The sequence below is a fragment of the Eptatretus burgeri genome, chromosome 5 (assembly GCF_056783735.1).
Source record: "Eptatretus burgeri isolate ZD-2024b chromosome 5, Ebu_testis_v1, whole genome shotgun sequence".
Taxonomy (NCBI): domain Eukaryota; kingdom Metazoa; phylum Chordata; class Myxini; order Myxiniformes; family Myxinidae; genus Eptatretus; species Eptatretus burgeri.
In genome coordinates this window covers 50,921,051-50,940,334 of record NC_140965.1, presented here as the reverse complement: position 1 = coordinate 50,940,334, position 19,284 = coordinate 50,921,051, and the positions used below count along the sequence as shown (strand labels likewise).

General features: G+C 46.5%; 1 protein-coding gene across 4 annotated transcripts in view; it reads right to left on the bottom strand.

Moving 5' to 3' along the window:
- ATG13 (autophagy related 13) overlaps nt 1-19,284 on the bottom strand; it is a 134,499-nt gene that overhangs the window by 112,701 nt on the left and 2,514 nt on the right. For 3 of the 4 annotated variants that reach the window (XM_085881850.1, XM_085881852.1, XM_085881849.1), the window contains 2 exons: nt 7,453-7,557; nt 2,503-2,583 (listed from right to left, as the gene is read on the bottom strand). In XM_085881850.1, coding sequence (XP_085737976.1) covers nt 2,503-2,583; nt 7,453-7,557 — 186 coding nt within the window. Of the gene's footprint in view, nt 1-2,502; nt 2,584-7,452; nt 7,558-13,335; nt 13,388-19,284 lie in introns of those variants that run through there. The other variant, XM_085881851.1, reaches the window with a different exon arrangement.

The window sequence follows — 19,284 nt, the reverse complement described above, 5'->3', positions numbered from 1 at the left end:
AGACAGAGAGCTTGGGAGAACAAGGCGGGATACCAGACTGTATTGAAAGCTCGAAATATGTCAAGAGAGACAGCCATTATCTCACATTTGACATTAAGTGCCTCCATTCATTACTGGCTGAGTAGGAGCAGCATGTCCAAAGTGGCGTGACCTGGTCTGAATCCAAAATGGTGATCTGAGATTAGGCCATTGGAGAATAGGAAGGACTTCAAAATCAATTGATGATGATGGATTATTTTAACTTGCTGATGATTGGAACTTAGCTAATAGATCCGTAGTTAAGTGGATCGGTTTTTGCCACTCTTTGTAATGCAGTGATGTTGGTCAATTTCCAAGCAGACAGGATATCATAAAACCGTTTAAGAGACGTTTTCATTTATTGGTGTGTAAAGCTATTCCAGTATCGAAAAGAAGGTAAAATCTGTCGATTAGCCCTTCCCCCAAATAAAATAGATATGGGAATGCGATTGGGGTTGGGAAAGAGAAGGCGGGAGTTGGTAGGGAACATGGAAGAAGGAGTGGGTCGATCTTTGTAATGGCTTGCAACCAAATTTAGCACACACAATGGGGGACAACGGGGAGTAAAACAGGGAGGAGTAATTTTAGGAGTGTTGTGGGGGAGAAGGAAAGGGGGTTCTCCATATCATGATCTATCGATTCACGTCAGCCCCATGGGCCGCAATGCTACCAAATGTAGCTTGCATAATGCGGCCTGATGGGGGATTTATGGTGAAAAACAAAATCAAGTTATTAGCCAAAATAAAATTTTCAATTTTGAGGGAATATTGAATTGGAGGGTGGGGGGGAGGGCAGGGGGATCTGCATGACAGCTTGAGTGATCGCCACCAAACTTGGTAGAGATAGTGTAGGCTGCAGGGTGGTTCAGTTATGAAAAAAAAATGAAGTTATTAGCTTGAATAGATTTAGCATGCCTGGTGTTGGCTTCATGGTTAGGGTGGTGGGCTTAGGATCCTCGGATCCTGAGTTCAAATCCCACTCGGCTGTTGAATTAATACCAGGTGGGGTTGACTCTGCCTGTCAACCTTCCAAGGTCTGCAAAATGAGTGCCAGCATGCTGGTATACTGTGTCGGAGTGGCGACCCGTCCGAGTGCCAGCATGCTGGTGTCGGAGTAGTGACCCATCCAAGATTGTGTCCAATAGCCAAGGAGACTGCGAAGGCAGCACCAACGCTCTGCACAGAGTATGGTCCCAATAGATGGATGGATGGATATATTTAGCTATTTATGAGTGGGGGAGTGTTCTTGCACGGTAAGGGAAGGGGGTTTTTGTGATAAGGGGAAGTGTAATCAATTTAAAAGCTTCATTTGACTGTGACCAAAATTCTCAAGAACTGCATGCATGATGCACTGACTCTGGCTTATGGCAGAAGGCATTGCATGACACGCCGAGTGCCGGAAGGTACCACATGACGCACCAACCTGGCATGTGCTCGAAGGTACCACGTGACACACTGGTCAGACATGTGATAGAAGGCACAGCTTGACATGCCAATTGGCAAGCACCAGAAAGCACCGTGTGAGGTACCAACTCGCCATGTGCCATAAGGCACTACCTGGCGCACCAACTTGGTGCGTGCCAGAAGGTACCACGTGATGCGCTGACCCAGTGTGCCAGAAGGTACTGCATGACATGCCAACCGGGCGTGTACTCGAAGGCACCGCATGACGCGCCGACTGGCAGGCACCATAAAGCACCAAGTGATGCACAGAAGCAGCATGTGCCAGGAAGCACTGCTCGATGTGCCGTCTGGCATGCACCAGAAAGCACCACATGATGCGCAGTAGCGGTGTTCCCCAGGAGGCACCGCATGACACACCAAAGCACCATGTGATGTGCCGACCAAGCATGCGACAGAAAGCACTGCTTGATGTGCTGACTGACGTGCACCAGAAAGCACCACATAATGCCCAGAAGTGGAGTTCACCAGAAGGCAATGCATCACACAATGATACAGCCTGTGCCAGAAAGCAGCACGTGACATGAAATGCTGAGCAGTCATGTGCCTGAAGGCTGAGCACTGTGTGAAATGCTAACCCGGCCGGTGCCAGGAGGCAGCACATTACGTGCTGACCCAGCGTTTGCCAGAAAGAACCGCGTCACACGCTAACCTGGTGTGTGGTAGAAGGAATCAGATGACACCTGACCCTGACACTCACCAAAATGTGCCAGAAGGCACATGACACACTCACCCAAAATGAGCCAGAAAGCACGTAATGCACTCACTGAAAATGTGTCAGAAGGCACCCTGGGATGCCCTCACTTAGAATGGGCTGTAAGACACCATGTGATGTGCTCACTAAGAATGTCCAAGAAGGTGCCACATGACACACTCATTTAGAATGTGCCAGAAGGCATCACATGATGTGCTCACTTAGAATCTTGCCGAAGGTACCAGGTCATGCATGCACTAGGTGTTTGCGAGAATGGACCACATGATGTGCTCCATCAGTGTGCAAGAAAACAGCATGCACAATGCTCACCCAATCAGATCCAGAAGAGGCTGCTGTCGAACAGGTACCGATTTTCTCACCAAGACGTCCCTGTACTATAACCTGGACAGTCTGCACATAACACAACCAAATGTAACAAAATACATGAGTTGGAGGAATTGATATGGAGGTTTAAAAAAATAAAAAATAAAAAATAAAAAAAGGAAAATGATTAAATAATCCACCTGATAATTAGAAACACATGCAAAATAGTTTCCCAAATTGTCAATTTGTCTGACTCCTCTTATGCAATGACAATAATGATTCAGATAATCATAGTCATCATCATCATCTAGCCCCTGTCATCCTCAATGGAAGCCTGAGGCCACAAGGAAGCTGGACACTCCGACCGGATCCACCCCAAGATTGGATCAGATGGTGTTTGGTGCCATGTTCAAGGTGACAGCTTGAGCAGAACGTGTCCTGAGTTGGATCAAGTTTGAAGTGATACGTTTTGATTGTGGGTGGTAACAGAGCGGAGTCTGGTTCGTGTTAATCTAGAGGAGCGTGGAAGAGTTTGTGCGGATGGATGGATCATGGAGTGTGGTTCGTTGACATTTATATTGACATTATGTTGTTGCCAAACTGTATTGGTGAGGTGATCGTGAATGTTTTTCCAAGATGCTGCATCTGGGAGTTGAGATGGCACATTGGAGAAGATGTTATAGTAAGTTGCAGTGATGTCTCTTCGTTTCTGGGAGGACGTGGGTAATTGGACGAGTTGTGACCTGGTTGTTTTTGTGTCTGGGTGGCAACAAAATGAAGTGTGTGCCTCTGATGTCAGTGATTTTGGAAGGGAAGTATTTTTATTTCTGCATGAAGGTGGTCTATAGCCGGTTAGTTGGGTACAGCCAATGATGATTTGTTGACGTTTTATTGCATTTGTTTTGGATATGGTGAGAGCCAAGCTTGGGCTGACGTAGTTGATCGTGGTTCAGATAAACAGTTTATAAACTGACCCAGTTCCCTAAAATTTGGCCAGAGGTATATGAAGGTTGATTTTAGAGAAAATTGTGGCGAGGGATTATTGTTGTTGACGAAATTTAGTGGGAGTGTTTTTGATGCTTTTTGTTTTTCATCAACTTTGGCTACGGTTTGATTTTGTGCTTAGTAAAAGTCATGTGAGGGTCACATTGTGTTTAGTGAAAGTCATTATTCCAAGAACATAGAGATTTTTGTTTAGGGGAGGTTATTGTTATACATTGTGATCATTGAATGATAATTACCCTCGCCGAAGGAGAGGGTATTGCGTTTGGGTCTGTCTGTCCATCTGCACAGAACTTTCGTGGTTTTCTCCGCAACCGCTTGAGACAAAATTTTCACCATCGGTGCGACTACTCATGTAGAATGCTAGAATGATAATTATGTCATAGGTCACGTGGTGTGGCAGCCATATTGGAAAAATGGAAAAACTTTGGACCTCTATCTCTGAAACCGTACCAAGGAAAAAAATTGAACTTGGCACATAGCAAGTACTCCTCATGGGGAATGAGTGCGATTGCCTTCGTTATGACATCATAATTGCAGATGTAGAATGCTACATCAGATCAGTATGAAATTTTTGGGGGGTCATCAAGGGATAAAATGGTCCACAAAAGAAAAAAATTTTGATGACATCATCGGTCACATGATTCGGCACCAAATTGTTTTGGAAAAAAATAAAAATAAAAACCTTCAAAAATCTTCACTGAAATGGCCGAACAGATCGAGGCAAAACTTTACACATATGACCGCCTATCCATGAGGAACAAAAAGTTCACACATATGTCATAGGTCACATGATTTGACAGCCATATTGGATTTACCCTAAAACATAAAAATCTTCTTCTCCAGAACGGCTGGACAGATCGAAGGGAAACTTTCATAAATGTTCCCCAAGGCATGCATGGACAAGGTTGTTTAGGAATAATTGATGAGTCACCTGGTTTGGCAGCCATATTGGATTTACCCTAAAAGATTTTTAAAAAATCTTCTTCGCCAGAACAGCCGGACAGATTGAGGGGAAACTTTACATAAATGTTCCCCAAGGCATGCATGGACAAGATTATTTAGGAATAATTGATGAGTCACATGGTTTGGCAGCCACATTGGATTAAAAAAATTATTAAATAATGTTTTCTCTGGAACAGCTTAATCAATCGACGTGAAACTTCACAATTGTGATCAAGTCGTGATGGGGAATACGATTTAACTTTCAACTTGATCGGACACATGGTCTGGAAGCCAGAATTATTCAATTTTTTTGATGAGGGTGTTATATTTTTTTGAATAAGGCTCACTTGGCTGTGCCTGAATGGGTTTGAGGGTAGAGGAATAGCAGCTGAAATACAAATCCTATCCAGGTTCCACCTGATGACTTCATATTTTATTTTTGCTTGAGTTCCTGCTGATGACTCCAATACAGGACTGTACCTATTTGGTCTTCCATTTCATCTGAATTTAATACATTTTAATCCCATTCTGGATTAAATTCAATAATAATAATAAACTTCATGGGTCAGGGTCAGGTATCCGATCAAAGCGGCAAGTCTTGGATCCCGGTCATCACTGCCAGCAGTTATAAAGTGGCAGTTCCAATTTTGTCTGATTTATTACATAACGCACCAGTACACAAAACTACACAGTACCACACAAAACAAGTCCTGGCGAGGGTCTACAATCCCTGAGTGTTCTTTTTCTTGTTGGATTTATGCTTGGCCAGGGCTAGAAAAGCAATTGTTGCTTTAGTTGGGGAGGCATTGATTATGTTAAGTGCGAGCCTGTGTTGGCATTGGTGTTGTTGAAGTAAGTGAGTGGTTGCATTTGTGGTGTTTTGTGCTGCTCTGAAAAGGTTGTCTGGATAGGTAAAGATCATCACATGGGAGTGGGAATTCTGGGATGTCATGGAGGAAAAAGTTTAAAAAAAAGTTCTGAGTAAAGAATGGCTCCTTGTGGAACATCTTTTGAGAGTTTTATACTTGCGAGGATTTTATATTGATAAGTTGGAGGGGTTACAAATTAGCTAGTATATTAATTTAGCATGGTCCATGTGTTAGTGTCGGTGAGAACATTTTTGCTTACCAGGGACCTGTGAGAGTGAAGAAATCTAATCCAGACTGTTTGTATGTATGTTGTGAGTGGCGGCATCGTTGGCATAGGGGGTAGAGGGTAGATAGGAAAGCATAATTTGTACGTGTCTTCTCTTTGAACCAGGCTAGATACCCAGGCAAGATAAGGAATGGTTGGGACCAGAAGGGATTTTGGATGTGTTTGCATCCCGTGTGTGGCTTTTAAAATGTCCCTACAGTTTTAGAGGAGCTGCGACACCAGCCGGCCTGCATGATGCCCCCGCAGTGGCAATGGCGTGTCGCATTATTGAGAAGAAGGGCAGTGAGACCATTGGAGTAGGGGCTGTACACAGGTGGTCCCTCTTCCCGCACTATACTCGACTCTACTCTCTTTGAAGCTGAGTGACTCACACAACATTGGGGCGGGTCGATGCTGAGGCACTTGCACTCTTTCCAGGGTCAGTGGCATCAGCGTGGAGTGAGCCCACCTTAGGAGATGATGGAATGTTGACCTCTGCTGCTCTGCAATCTTTCCCAGTGCTTTGTTCTGGAGCCCAGCCCACCCGTACCATTCAAGACCTTGCCTTGTTACTCCCATTTGTGTGTGAGTGCAAGATTCAAAGGTTCTTTATGGTATTAAGAGCATTTCGGTTTATAGTGTGTGTATTTATTTATTTATCTTTAAATCAATTGTTTCAGTCTGCCTTTTGTCTCGGGATTCTCCGTTCATGTTGTATTGTGGTTTCTTTCCAAGAAAATGTTGATTCTTAAGAATACGTGACACGTGATACACACTATTATCTCTCTCGCACACATGTGAAAACCATTTTGGGCTGGTTTGAGTAATCCCTGGAGGAGATAATTTGTTAAATTCATTAAGAGACTGGTGGGATTTGTATCCCAACTGGGGGAAGCTACACTATCCACTCGAGCGTGATTCCCTTTAATTCGGCCATTTGCAAAGCACATTGCTTTGGTGCGGCGAATCCACATTAGAAGACCCTGTCGATGCGACGGTATGATGAATCGGTATTGTTGAGTGCATCATGTGCTTCGCTACCAGAGATAAATTTTGAGATCCAAAGCTTGACATTGTTTTCCATGCTTGTTGTCAGAATCTTTTGGCCGAGTGTATGTCTGAAGACAGTATCAAAAGCTTTGTAAATGTCGATGGTGACGAGCAGGGTGCATTTGGGGGGTTTGGTGTGATTAAATCAAACTAGAATGAGCTGCATTGAAGTGATAAGATATGTAGTTGTGTAGTGGAGGGGTCTGAACCCATGTTGATAATGGGCCAGAGGGATATGAGGGTTGATATGAGAGAGAGAAATAGGCACCCAAGTACTTTAGCCATACAGCAGAGTAATTATATGAGGCGGTAAGAGGAAAGGTCGTTGGAATTTTTGATCGATCTTTGAATGGGAATGATCAAAAATGTTTGTTAGCACTTAAAGACCCTGTGTTTGAAGATGTTTTAGGTGTTTGTTGGATATGTTGTCTGGACCTGTTGCAGAAGATTTTTTACAAAAAAAATTCTCAGGGTATCTGATATTTGTTCTGGAGTAAACATAGGGGTTTTAAGTTTTCACTGACTTTTATTTTGCGGATTTGTTTAGTTACTCATTGGTTGTCTCTGCCAGTGGGTCTGTAGCTTTTGTGTGAGTAGCGTTTCATGAGGAGGGTGGCTTGTTGTTTAATGGTGGGAATGGAGGATGTGTGAGTGCTTCATGGGTTGGGATGGGAGTAGTGCTGGATGTGTGAATCTTTAATTGTTTTCCAAAGTTAACAAATTAGAGCATACATGGAAAGGGAACTGTTCAATAACGATTCAGTGTGGTGTCTGTGGTAGAAAGAGAATGGTTCAGTAACCACATGAAGTTATCACAAAGCACACCTTGAATGCAAAGAACTTGAGAAATTTCTCCAAATCTTTCTTGTCTTGCAGGCTGATTTCTCGTGTCCCATCCATAGTAATATGTGTAGTTTGGATTGAATCTACCTGCACAGCATGATATTTACAAGTAAATAAACTCAAATAATTTCCCCTTTCATTCATTGTGTATGGCAGGAACACTTATATTCAGGCTTTGTTTTCATTCTCCAAATCATTGACTTGTGTAAAATACTAAAACCCTGCCCTAAATCAGCACTCAAACACCATATGCGAACAGCACCATTCTCACCTGGACTGGTTACCCTCGCCGAAGGAGAGGGTATTGCGTTTGGGTCCATTTGTTTGTCCGCAAAGAACTTTAGTGTTTTTCTCCGCAACCACTTGTCGGATTGAGACAAAATTTTCACCATAGGTGCAACTACTCATGTCGAATGTTTTAACCATAATTATGATGTCATAGGTCACGTGGTGTAGCAGCCATGGTGGAAAAACGGAAAAAAAAAAACTTTGGACTTCTACCTCTGAAACCGCACAAAGGAAAAAATTGAAACTTTGCACACTGCAAGTACTCCTCATGAGGAATAGAAGCTATTTTTTGATGACGTCATAATTGCATACTGTATGTAGAACGCTACATCTGATCAGTATGAAAATTTGGGGGTCATCTAGGGATAAAATGGTCCACAGAAAAGAAAAAATGATGACGTTATCGGTCACGTGATTCGGCAGCCATATTGTCTTCACAAAAATAAAAAAAACCTTCAAAAATATTCTTCTCTCAAGTGGCTGAACAGATCAACGCAAAACCTTACATGTATGACTGCCTATCCATGAGGAACAAAAGGTTCACACATATGTCATAGGTCACATGGTTTGACAGCCAAATTGGATTTACCCTAAAACCTATCAAAAAAAATTTTCTTCTCCAGAACGGCTGGACAAATTGAGGGGAAACTTCACACAAATGTTCCCCAAGCCATGGGTGTACAATTTTGTAAAGGAATAATTGATAGTTCACATAGTTTGGCAGCCATAATGGATTGAAGAAAAATATTAAATTATGCTTTCTCTGGAACTGCTTTATCAATCAACATGAAACATCACATTTATGATCTAGTAGAGATGGGAATACAAGTTTTAAATTTAAACTTGATCGGATGCATGGTCTGGCAGCCAGAATTATTTAATTTTTTTGATAGAGGTGTTTTTTTTGTTTTTTTTAAATATGGCTCACTTGGCTGCGCGTGGATGGGTTTGAGGGTAAAGGAGTAGCTCAGCTGAAATGTGAATCCTATCCAGGTTCCTCCTGATGACTTCATCTTTACTTTTTGCTTGTTCGAGTTCCTTCTGATTACTCCAATTCTGGACTGATACCTATTTGGTCTCCCATTTGATTTGAATTGAATGTATTTTAATCCCATTCTAAATTCAATTGAATAAAATAAAAATTAAAACTCATGGGTCATGGTCAGGTGTCCGATCAAAGCGGGGTTGCATCAAAGTGGTACGTCTTGGTACCCAGTCATCACTGCCAACAGTTATAAAGTGGCAGTTTTAATTATGTCATTAATTATGTTAGAAAACCAGTACACAAACGCCACACAAAATAAGTCCGGGCGAGGGTCTGCACTCTCTGATTGCTCTTGTTTTTGTTTCGATTGCTTTCATACCAGACAGTAACCTTTACCCCTCCATACTCACAGGGTAGACTGCAACTTGAGACATGATGGTTGCAGTTGAGAGTTCATGAATGATTTTGACTTCCAAAGAGCAATTTTAACAAACAACCTTGCTCATCTTGAGGTCAAAAGAAACAAGACCATCTGCACTCTTGGAAGCTCAAGGCAGGAGGCAGACTTCCAAGAACTGTCACACTCTTCCACAGGCAGAAAGTTGGTGGGCTCTCCATTTTAAATATGCGTCTGCCTCTGCCTCTGCCTCTGCCTCTGCCTCTGCCTCTGCCTCTGCCTCTGCCTCTGCCTCTGCCTCTGCCTCTGCCTCTGCCTCTGCCTCTGCCTCTGCCTCTGCCTCTGCCTCTGCCTCTGCCAAGCCACCACAGGTGAGGTAGCACAAGTTCTGTAAGAAACCTGACCGTCTCTCCAACCCTTCTCCGTGTCCCCATCTTTGGCATCCCTCCACTTTATCCGCCGCCCCCCGTCCCCCCCGTCCCCCCCCACATTCCTTTGAGGTGGAAGGGGAAAATGGGAGAGGGTAGTTTGAGGTGGAATCTTTTGTATGGAACATCAAAGGTTCCATCTCAAACTACCCTCCTCCCATCTTCCCCTTCACCCCACCTTCTCCCATCTTCCCCCATCTTCCCCTTCACCCCACCTCCTCCCATCTTCCCCTTCACCCCTCCTCCTCCCATCTTCCCCCTTCACCCCGCCTCCTCCCATCTTCCCCCTTCACCCCGCCTCCTCCCATCTTACCCCTTCACCCCTCCTCCTCCCATCTATCTTCCCCCTTCACCCCGCCACCTCCCATCTATCTTCCCCCTTCACCCCGCCACCTCCCATCTATCTTCCCCCTTCACCCCGCCACCTCCCATCTATCTTCCCCCTTCACCCCGCCACCTCCCATCTTCCCCTTCACCCCGCCACCTCGCATCTTCCCCTTCACCCCGCCACCTCCCATCTTCCCCATCGCTCTACCCTCTACCAACTTCCCCATCGCCCTACCCTCTCCCAACTTCACCCAGCTTACTCCTCGCCTCACCTACTCTCAGCTCAACTTCACCTGGAAATTCTGCCACAGAATCCTGCTCTCTTTTATGCACAGATTCATCCCATCCCTTCTTCAGTTACCATACTCATATTACAACCCGTAGTACACTGAATCCTGTGATGACGCAGTTGCTTTGAAACAACTTGCCTTCGCGTCCTGGAAAGCAACCTCAGATCATTCCACAAAGTCTACAACAAGTGTGTCCACTCTCAGAAGAGCAAGGATACAACATCTATCTAACTTCAAGAATGAACTTTCAAACTTGTTTCCCTCCTCTAACTCCTGGTGGCACCTTTAGTCTCTCTCTGGTGTATGCTCCCCCTCCAGCCCTTCCCTCTCTTCAAGTGGCACCACAGCCGACTCTACTCATGAGAAGGCTGAATGCCTCAATTTGTGTCTGCTTCCAAATCTTGCATCCAAAACTCCTCCCTCTCTGTACCCATCCTTCCCAATCATACCCAACTGTTCCTGGTCATGTGCCATAAAACAGCATGAGGTCATGTGTCATAAAAAACCAGCTCTGCTGCTTTTTTCCATCCTCTCATTTCCTCAAGCTCATCATCCATCTACTTGGAGGTCAGCCAACATCATTGCATAACAAAAAAAATGTGCAAAAACCGATCGCCTTAACTTCAGACATATTAGCTTCCAATCATCAGCAAGGTCAAGGAATCTACAATTTCCTTCCTTTTCTCAAATGGTTTCATCTCAAATCAACAATTCAGATTCAAATCAGGTCACTCTACCTTGGGCATGCTGCTTCTACTCACCCAACAATGGATGGTGGTCCTCAATGTCAGACATGAGATCAGGGAGTCTCTCTGAACAAATCTTGAGCTGTCAATACAGTCTGCCATCCTGCCTTACTCTTCAAACTCCATCAAATCCAGACAAACCGAGCTATCTAATCAAGACCAAGCAAATCCACACATGGCTGAATTACTTCCTCTACTCTCGTAGCCAACGTATGGCTCTCAATGGTATGGAATCTACAGGATGCATGCATTGTCAGCAACCCCATTCAGGAGAACCTCCCAAAATCTATAAGATTTCCCTGCAAACCAACACTCATTCATTCCTTTTACCCACCTTTGGAACAAACTTCCACATTTTCTTCAAGTCACACCCTTCCCTCCAGGTCTTCAAGACAGCTGTTCACCACCATCTCAGATCATCCCTCATCTACTCCGTTAACCCTTTCCAGTTTTCCTTCCTGAGAGTTCCCTTCTGTATCCATCATTTCTGCCCTTGTGTCCTTCCCTTCTCCTCATTCTCCCTCTTTCTCCTGTTACATCCTGATGCATTCGATGTTCAATCTCTTCCATGAGCCTACACTTTGTATACAAAAATAAAACAAACAAAAAAAACTTCACCTGCTCATCCTCTTCAATCCAGACTGGTTGCCCACCTGCATTCATTGGATACTTTGCACTCCCAACTGTGGAATAGACTCTCTGTATCCACAGTCTTATCGTCATTAAAATCATCCTCAGTCTTTTAAATGTGCAACCAATCACTACCTCATGCTTTCACCCAAGCACATCCATGATCTCTTATACATACACTGATTCGTTCCCACTTTTGATCCTCTCTGGATCATTATTACTCATTTTGTGACATTTCTCTTTTCCCTTCACTACTTATGCATGTACATTCCCCTCCCATCGCACCGTACAGCCTACACCACTCTGCTGTGTTTAAATCTGCTGCCCCTTGTCATTTAGGTCCTCCATGAGCCGAGACACTTGTATCAATTTTTACCCCATGGGGTCTTCGTACTTCACGCGTTCTCTCTTTTCTTGTGTGCAGTTCATTTGAACATCTATTTCTCCATTATTCGTGAACAGAACAGCCCATTTTGGCCCATTTTCTTAAAATTATTTCTCGGTAATTAGTGGACGGAACCGAACCAAACTTGACAGGTATGTTCAAAGACCATTCCTCAGGCATTAACTGAGCCCAAAGTGTGAATCTGGCCATTTGGGCTGAGAAACGGCCCTTTCGGCCCATTTTCTTTAAATTGTTGTTAAAAAAATAAAATACATGCGCTCGGCGATGCCCAATGCAAAATTAAGTCGCAAATGATGATATGAAACTAGCCTCACTCTTGTGAGGAGTTCTGGTTTCTTTTTCTGATGCGATGAAAATCTTACCAAATTTCAAAACTATCTGTTGTCCGTGCTATCGCTCACCTGAGAGTTGTACGAATGAACTCCCATGGGGTATGTTCGCAATTCGAACTTGTTTTTTTTAATGGCCAACAGCAAGAAGCAGGACTGCACGGTTCAGTTACCAGTTAACACATGTAAAGGTCATAAACCCATTCATACAACTGCATTTACTGCAAATCAAAATGTAGTTAAATATTTAATTACTCCATTTCGAAATGTCGTACAATGAGTAGTCTGCTCTGTGCAACGTGAACACAGCAAAGATCTTTTTTAAGTTCAGCTGACACCGTCACACTTGTGTTTTTTTTTTACTTTTAAAGATTGGCTTCGCTGGCAGGATGGCCTTGAGTGTGCACACTCGCCTCGAGGTTGAATCCCAACCCAGCTATAAACTGTCATCCCGGGACGTTTCACAGGCAGGGTGATTCATCGTTGTGTGCGTGCGCCATCAATTGGATGGACGTTAAATTGGGTGTCCGTCTGCCAGCGTTGGTGGACATTAAAGATCCCACGGTGCCCTTCGCAAAGGGGAGGCGAGCTATCACCGGCACCATAGGTAATTGCAAAACTCCTACATTAACTTTAGCCGGTCATCAAGCCTGGACAGCCAGTTTGTGAAAGACTTGGGCCAAGTCCCCCCCCCCCCGCCCCCGGCTAACCCCACAAGAACGTGGGAATAATTGTGGCCGTTAAAGAAGAAGAAGAAGAAATATTGGATCATATATTGTCATTTAATAAACAAACTATTCTTACCATACAACTTAAGAAAATATATTTCTTTCTCCAAGACAAGATCTACACTCATTGAAGAGCAAAATCACAGAGGGTGGAAGACGCAGCACAATGAAGGTGTGGCAGTGGAGACAATATGTAAATGCAACAAAGTTATGGATGAAGTTGAGGAGGAGAGCGAAGATGGAAGTAACAGCAATCTCGACATAGATAGGAAAAGGCAGCAGAAGGTTAGTGAGGATGGAAAAGATCATGCCTCGTGGGAAGGGATGTAGGACCTGATGCTGATGTAATACGGACTTGAAACCCTGGAGGGAAGAGTGCAATTGAACAGACTGAGGAAGAAAGTTCCAAAATAAGAAGAGCTGGACAAAGGAGTCAAGGAAGACAGCAAGGCTGGATTTGGGGAGTTTCACAAGGAGGGTTAGCTGGATGAACAAGTGCAATCTGGAGGGGTTGGGGAGGGATGGAGGAATGCAAGAGAAGAAGGGAGCAAGGCCAGAGGAGAAAATGCAGAAAACATAGATCCACAAAGTTCACCAACAGGTAGATGAACACATGGCAAAAGTACCAGCTCACAATGACCAACTCCTTTCAAGGTGGTGTGGAATCTTTAAAACATTCACAACATATATGCAGACGGGATAGCTGGATGAGCACAAATTCACAAACGACTACAAGCCACGAAAAGTAGACCCCCTTGACGAAAGAACGAACCACAACATATTATTTCTTCCCTAACGACGAGAGTTTTTAAATACAACGATTTAATAATTTAGAGTCAACTTTAATCCCAACAAAGTTATCTTACCCAGACGAGGTTCACAAAGAGCCGAAAAATCTATCTAACCCAGACCGGGCTGATGACCAACCAAACTGTCTCACCCAGACCAGGGCTGATGACCAACCAAACTGTCTCACCCAGACCAGGGCTGATGACCAACTGAGCTTTTAACCCAGACCGGGCTGATAACCAATCGAGCTACCGAAACCAGACCAGGCTGTTGACCAATCGAGATCACTAACACAGACCAGGCTGATGACCAATAGAGATATCCAACCCAGACCAGGCTGATGACCAATAGAGATATCTAACCCAGACCAGGCTGATGACCAACCGAGTTATCCAACAGAGACCAGGCTGATAACCAACAGAGTTATCCAACCCAGACCAGGCTGATAACCAACCGAGCTAACCCAGACCAGGCTGATGACCAATCGAGCTATCTAACCCAGACCAGGCTGATCAATGACCAACAGAGCTATCTCACCGATACCAGGCTATCTAACCCAGACGAGACTGATGACCAACCGAGCTATCTTACCCAGACCAGGCTGATGACCAACCGAGCTAACCCAGACCAGGCTGATGACCAACCAAGCTATCTTACCCAGACCAGGCGGATGACCAACCAAGCTATCTAACCCAGACCAGGCTGATTACCAACCAAGCCATCTTACCCAGACCAGGCGGATGACCAACAGAGCTATCGAACCCAGACCAGGCAGATAACCAACCGAGCTTTGTAACCCAGACCAGGCTGATGACCAACAGAGCTATCTAACCCAGACCAGGCTGATGACCACCCAAGCTATCTTACCCAGACCAGGCTGATGACCAATTGAGCTACCTAACCCAGACAAGGCTGATGACCAACCGAGCTATCCAACCCAAATCAGGCTGATCAATGACCAACAGAGCAATCTCACCCATACCAGGCTATCTAACCCAGACGAGACTGATGACCAACCGAGCTATCTTACCCAGACCAGGCGGATGACCAACCAAGCTATCTAACCCAGACCAGGCTGATTACCAACCAAGCTATCTAACCCAGAACAGGCTGATGACCAACTGAGCTATCTTACCCAGACCAGGCTGATGACCAACCAAGCTATCCAACCCAGACCAGGCTGATTACCAACCAAGCCATCTTACCCAGACCAGGCTGATGACCAACCGAGCTATCTAACACAGACGAGATTGATGACCAACCGAACGATCTAACCCAGACCAGGCTGATGACCAACCGAGCTATCTAATCCAGACCAGGCTGATGACCAATCGAGCTATCTAATCCAGACCAGGCTGATGACCAATCGAGCGACCTCACCCAGACCAGGCTGATGACCAACCGAGCTATTTAACCCAGACCAGGTTGATGACCAACCGGGCTATCTGACCCAGACCAAGCTGATCAATGACCAACAGAGCTATCTAACCCATACCAGGCTGATGACCAACCGAGCTATCTTACCCAGACCATGCTGATGACCAACTGAACTATCTAACCCAGACAGGGCTTATGACCAACCGAGCTGTCCAACCCAGACTGGGCTGATGACCAACGGGGCTATCTCACCCAGACCGGGCTGATGACCAACCGAGCTATCTAACCCAGACCGGGCTGATGACCAACCGAGCTATCTTACCCAGACCAGGCTGATGACCAACCGAGCTATCTTACCCAGACCAGGCTGATGACCAACCGAGCGACCTAACCCAGACCAGGCTGATGACCAACCGAGCTATCTCACCCAGACCAGGCTGATCAATGACCAACCGAGTAATCTAACCCATACCAGGCTGATGACCAATCGAACAACCTAACCCAGACCAGGCTGATGACCAATCAAGCGATCTAACCCAGACCAGGCTGATGACCAATCGAGCGACCTAACCCAGACCAGGCTGATGACCAACCGAGGTATCTCACCCAGACCAGGCTGATCAATGACCAACCGAGCTCTCTCACCCATACCAGGCTGATGACCAACCGAGCTCTCTAACCCAGACCAGGTGGATGACCAACCAAGCTATCTAACGCAGACCAGGCTGATGACCAACCAAGTTAAGCCAAACCAGGCTGATGACCAACCGAGCTATCTTACCCAGACCAGGCTGATGACCAACCGAGCTATCTTACCCAGACCAGGCTGATGACCAACTGAACTGTCTAACCCAGACAGGGCTGATGACCAATCGAGCTGTCCAACCCAAACTGGGCTGATGACCAACCGGGCTATCTAACCCAGACCAGGCTGATGACCAACCGAGCTAACCCAGACCAGGCTGATGACTAACCGAGCTATCTAACCCAGACCAGGCTGATGACCAACCGAGCTATCTTACCCAGACCAGGCTGATGACCAATCGAGCGACCTAACCTAGACCAGGCTGATGACCAACCGAGCTATCTCACCCAGACCAGGCTGATCAATGACCAACCGAGCTGTCTAACCCATACCAGGCTGATGACCAACTGAGCTATCTAACCCAGATGAGACTGATGACCAACTGAACTGTCTAACCCAGACAGGACTTATGACCAACCGAGCTGTCCAACCCAGACTGGGCTGATGACCAACCGGGTTATCTCACCCAGACCGGGCTGATGACCAACCGAGCTATCTTACCCAGACCAGGCTGATGACCAATCGAGCGACCTAACCCAGACCAGGCTGATGACCAACCGAGCTATCTCACCCAGACCAGGCTGATCAATGACCAACCGAGCAATCTAACCCATACCAGGCTGATGACCAATCGAGCGACCTAAACCAGACCAGGCTGATGACCAACCGAGCTATCTCACCCAGACCAGGCTGATCAATGACCAACCGAGCAATCTAACCCATACCAGGCTGATGACCAATCAAACGACCTAACCCAGACCAGGCTGATGACCAATCGAGCGACCTAACCCAGACCAGGCTGATGACCAACCGAGGTATCTCACCCAGACCAGGCTGATCAATGACCAACCGAGCTCTCTCACCCATACCAGGCTGATGACCAACCGAGCTCTCTAACCCAGACCAGGTGGATGACCAACCAAGCTATCTAACGCAGACCAGGCTGATGACCAACCAAGTTAAGCCAAACCAGGCTGATGACCAACCGAGCTATCTTACCCAGACAAGGCTGATGACCAACCGAGCTATCTTACCCAGACCAGGCTGATGACCAACTGAACTGTCTAACCCAGACAGGGCTGATGACCAATCGAGCTGTCCAACCCAAACTGGGCTGATGACCAACCGGGCTATCTAACCCAGACCAGGCTGATGACCAACCGAGCTATCCAACCCAGACCAGGCTGATGACCAACCGAGCTATCTAACCCAGACCAGGCTGATGACCAACCGAGCTATCTTACCCAGACCAGGCTGATGACCAACCGAGCTATCTTACCCAGACCAGGCTGATGACCAATCGAGCGACCTAACCCAGACCAGGCTGATGACCAACCGAGCTATCTCACCCAGACCAGGCTGATCAATGACCAACCGAGCTGTCTAACCCATACCAGGCTGATGACCAACCGAGCTATCTAACCCAGACGAGACTGATGACCAACCGAGCTATCTCACCAAGACCAGGCTGATCAATGACCAACCGAGCAATCTAACCCATACCAGGCTGATGACCAATCAAACGACCTAACCCAGACCAGGCTGATGACCAATCGAGCGACCTAACCCAGACCAGGCTGATGACCAACCGAGGTATCTCACCCAGACCAGGCTGATCAATGACCAACCGAGCTCTCTCACCCATACCAGGCTGATGACCAACCGAGCTCTCTAACCCAGACCAGGTGGATGACCAACCAAGCTATATAATGCAGACCAGGCTGATGACCAACCGAGCTATCCAAGCCAGACCAGGCTGATGACCAACCGAGCGATCTAACCCAGACGAGGCTGATGACCAACTGAGCTATTTACCCAGACCAGGCTGATGACCAACCAACTTGTCTAACCCAGACCGGTCTGAGGACCAACCAAACTGTCTAACCCAGACCAGGCTGATGACCAACCAAGCTATCCAACCCAGAGCAGGCGGATGACCAACTGAGCTATCCAACCCAGACCAGGCGGATGACTAACCGAGCAATCTAACCCAGACCAGGCTGATGACAAACCGAGCTATCCAAGCCAAACCAAGCTGATGACCAACCGAGCTATCCAAGCCAAACCAAGCTGATGACCAACCGAGCTATCTAACCCAGACCAGGCTGATCAATGACCAACAGAGCTATCTCACCGATACCAGGCTATCTAACCCAGACGAGACTGATGACCAACCGAGCTATCTTACCCAGACCAGGCTGATGACCAACCGAGCTATCTTACCCAGACCAGGCTGATGACCAACTGAACTGTCTAACCCAGACAGGGCTTATGACCAACCGAGCTGTCCAACCCAGACTGGGCTGATGACCAACCGGGCTATCTCACCCAGACCGGGCTGATGACCAACCGAGCTATCCAACCCAGACCGGGCTGATGACCAACCGAGCTATCCAACCCAGACCGGGCTGATGACCAACCGAGCTATCTTACCCAGACCAGGCTGATGACCAACCGAGCTATCTTACCCAGACCAGGCTGATGACCAATCGAGCGACCCAACTCAGACCAGGCTGATGACCAACCGAGCTATCTCACCCAGACCAGGCTGATCAATGACCAACCGAGCAATCTAACCCATACCAGACTGATGACCAATCGAACGAGCTAACCCAGACCAGGCTGATGACCAATCGAGCGACCTAACCCAGACCAGGCTGATGACCAACCGAGCTATCTCACCCAGACCAGGCTGATCAATGACCAACCGAGCTGTCTAACCCATACCAGGCTGATGACCAACCGAGCTATCTAACCCAGACCAGGCTGATGACCAACCGAGCTATCTCACCCAGACCAGGCTGATCAATGACCAACCGAGTAATCTAACCCATACCAGGCTGATGACCAATCGAACGACCTAACCCAGACCAGGCTGATGACCAATCGAGCGACCTAACCCAGACCAGGCTGATGACCAACCGAGGTATCTCACCCAGACCAGGCTGATCAATGACCAACCGAGCTCTCTCACCCATACCAGGCTGATGACCAACCGAGCTCTCTAACCCAGACCAGGTGGATGACCAACCAAGCTATATAATGCAGACCAGGCTGATGACCAACCAAGTTAAGCCAAACCAGGCTGATGACCAACCGAGCTATCTTACCCAGACCAGGCTGATGACCAACCGAGCTATCTTACCCAGACCAGGCTGATGACCAACTGAACTGTCTAACCCAGACAGGGCTGATGACCAATCGAGCTGTCCAACCCAAACTGGGCTGATGACCAACCGAGCTATTTAACCCAGACCAGGTTGATGACCAACCGGGCTATCTGACCCAG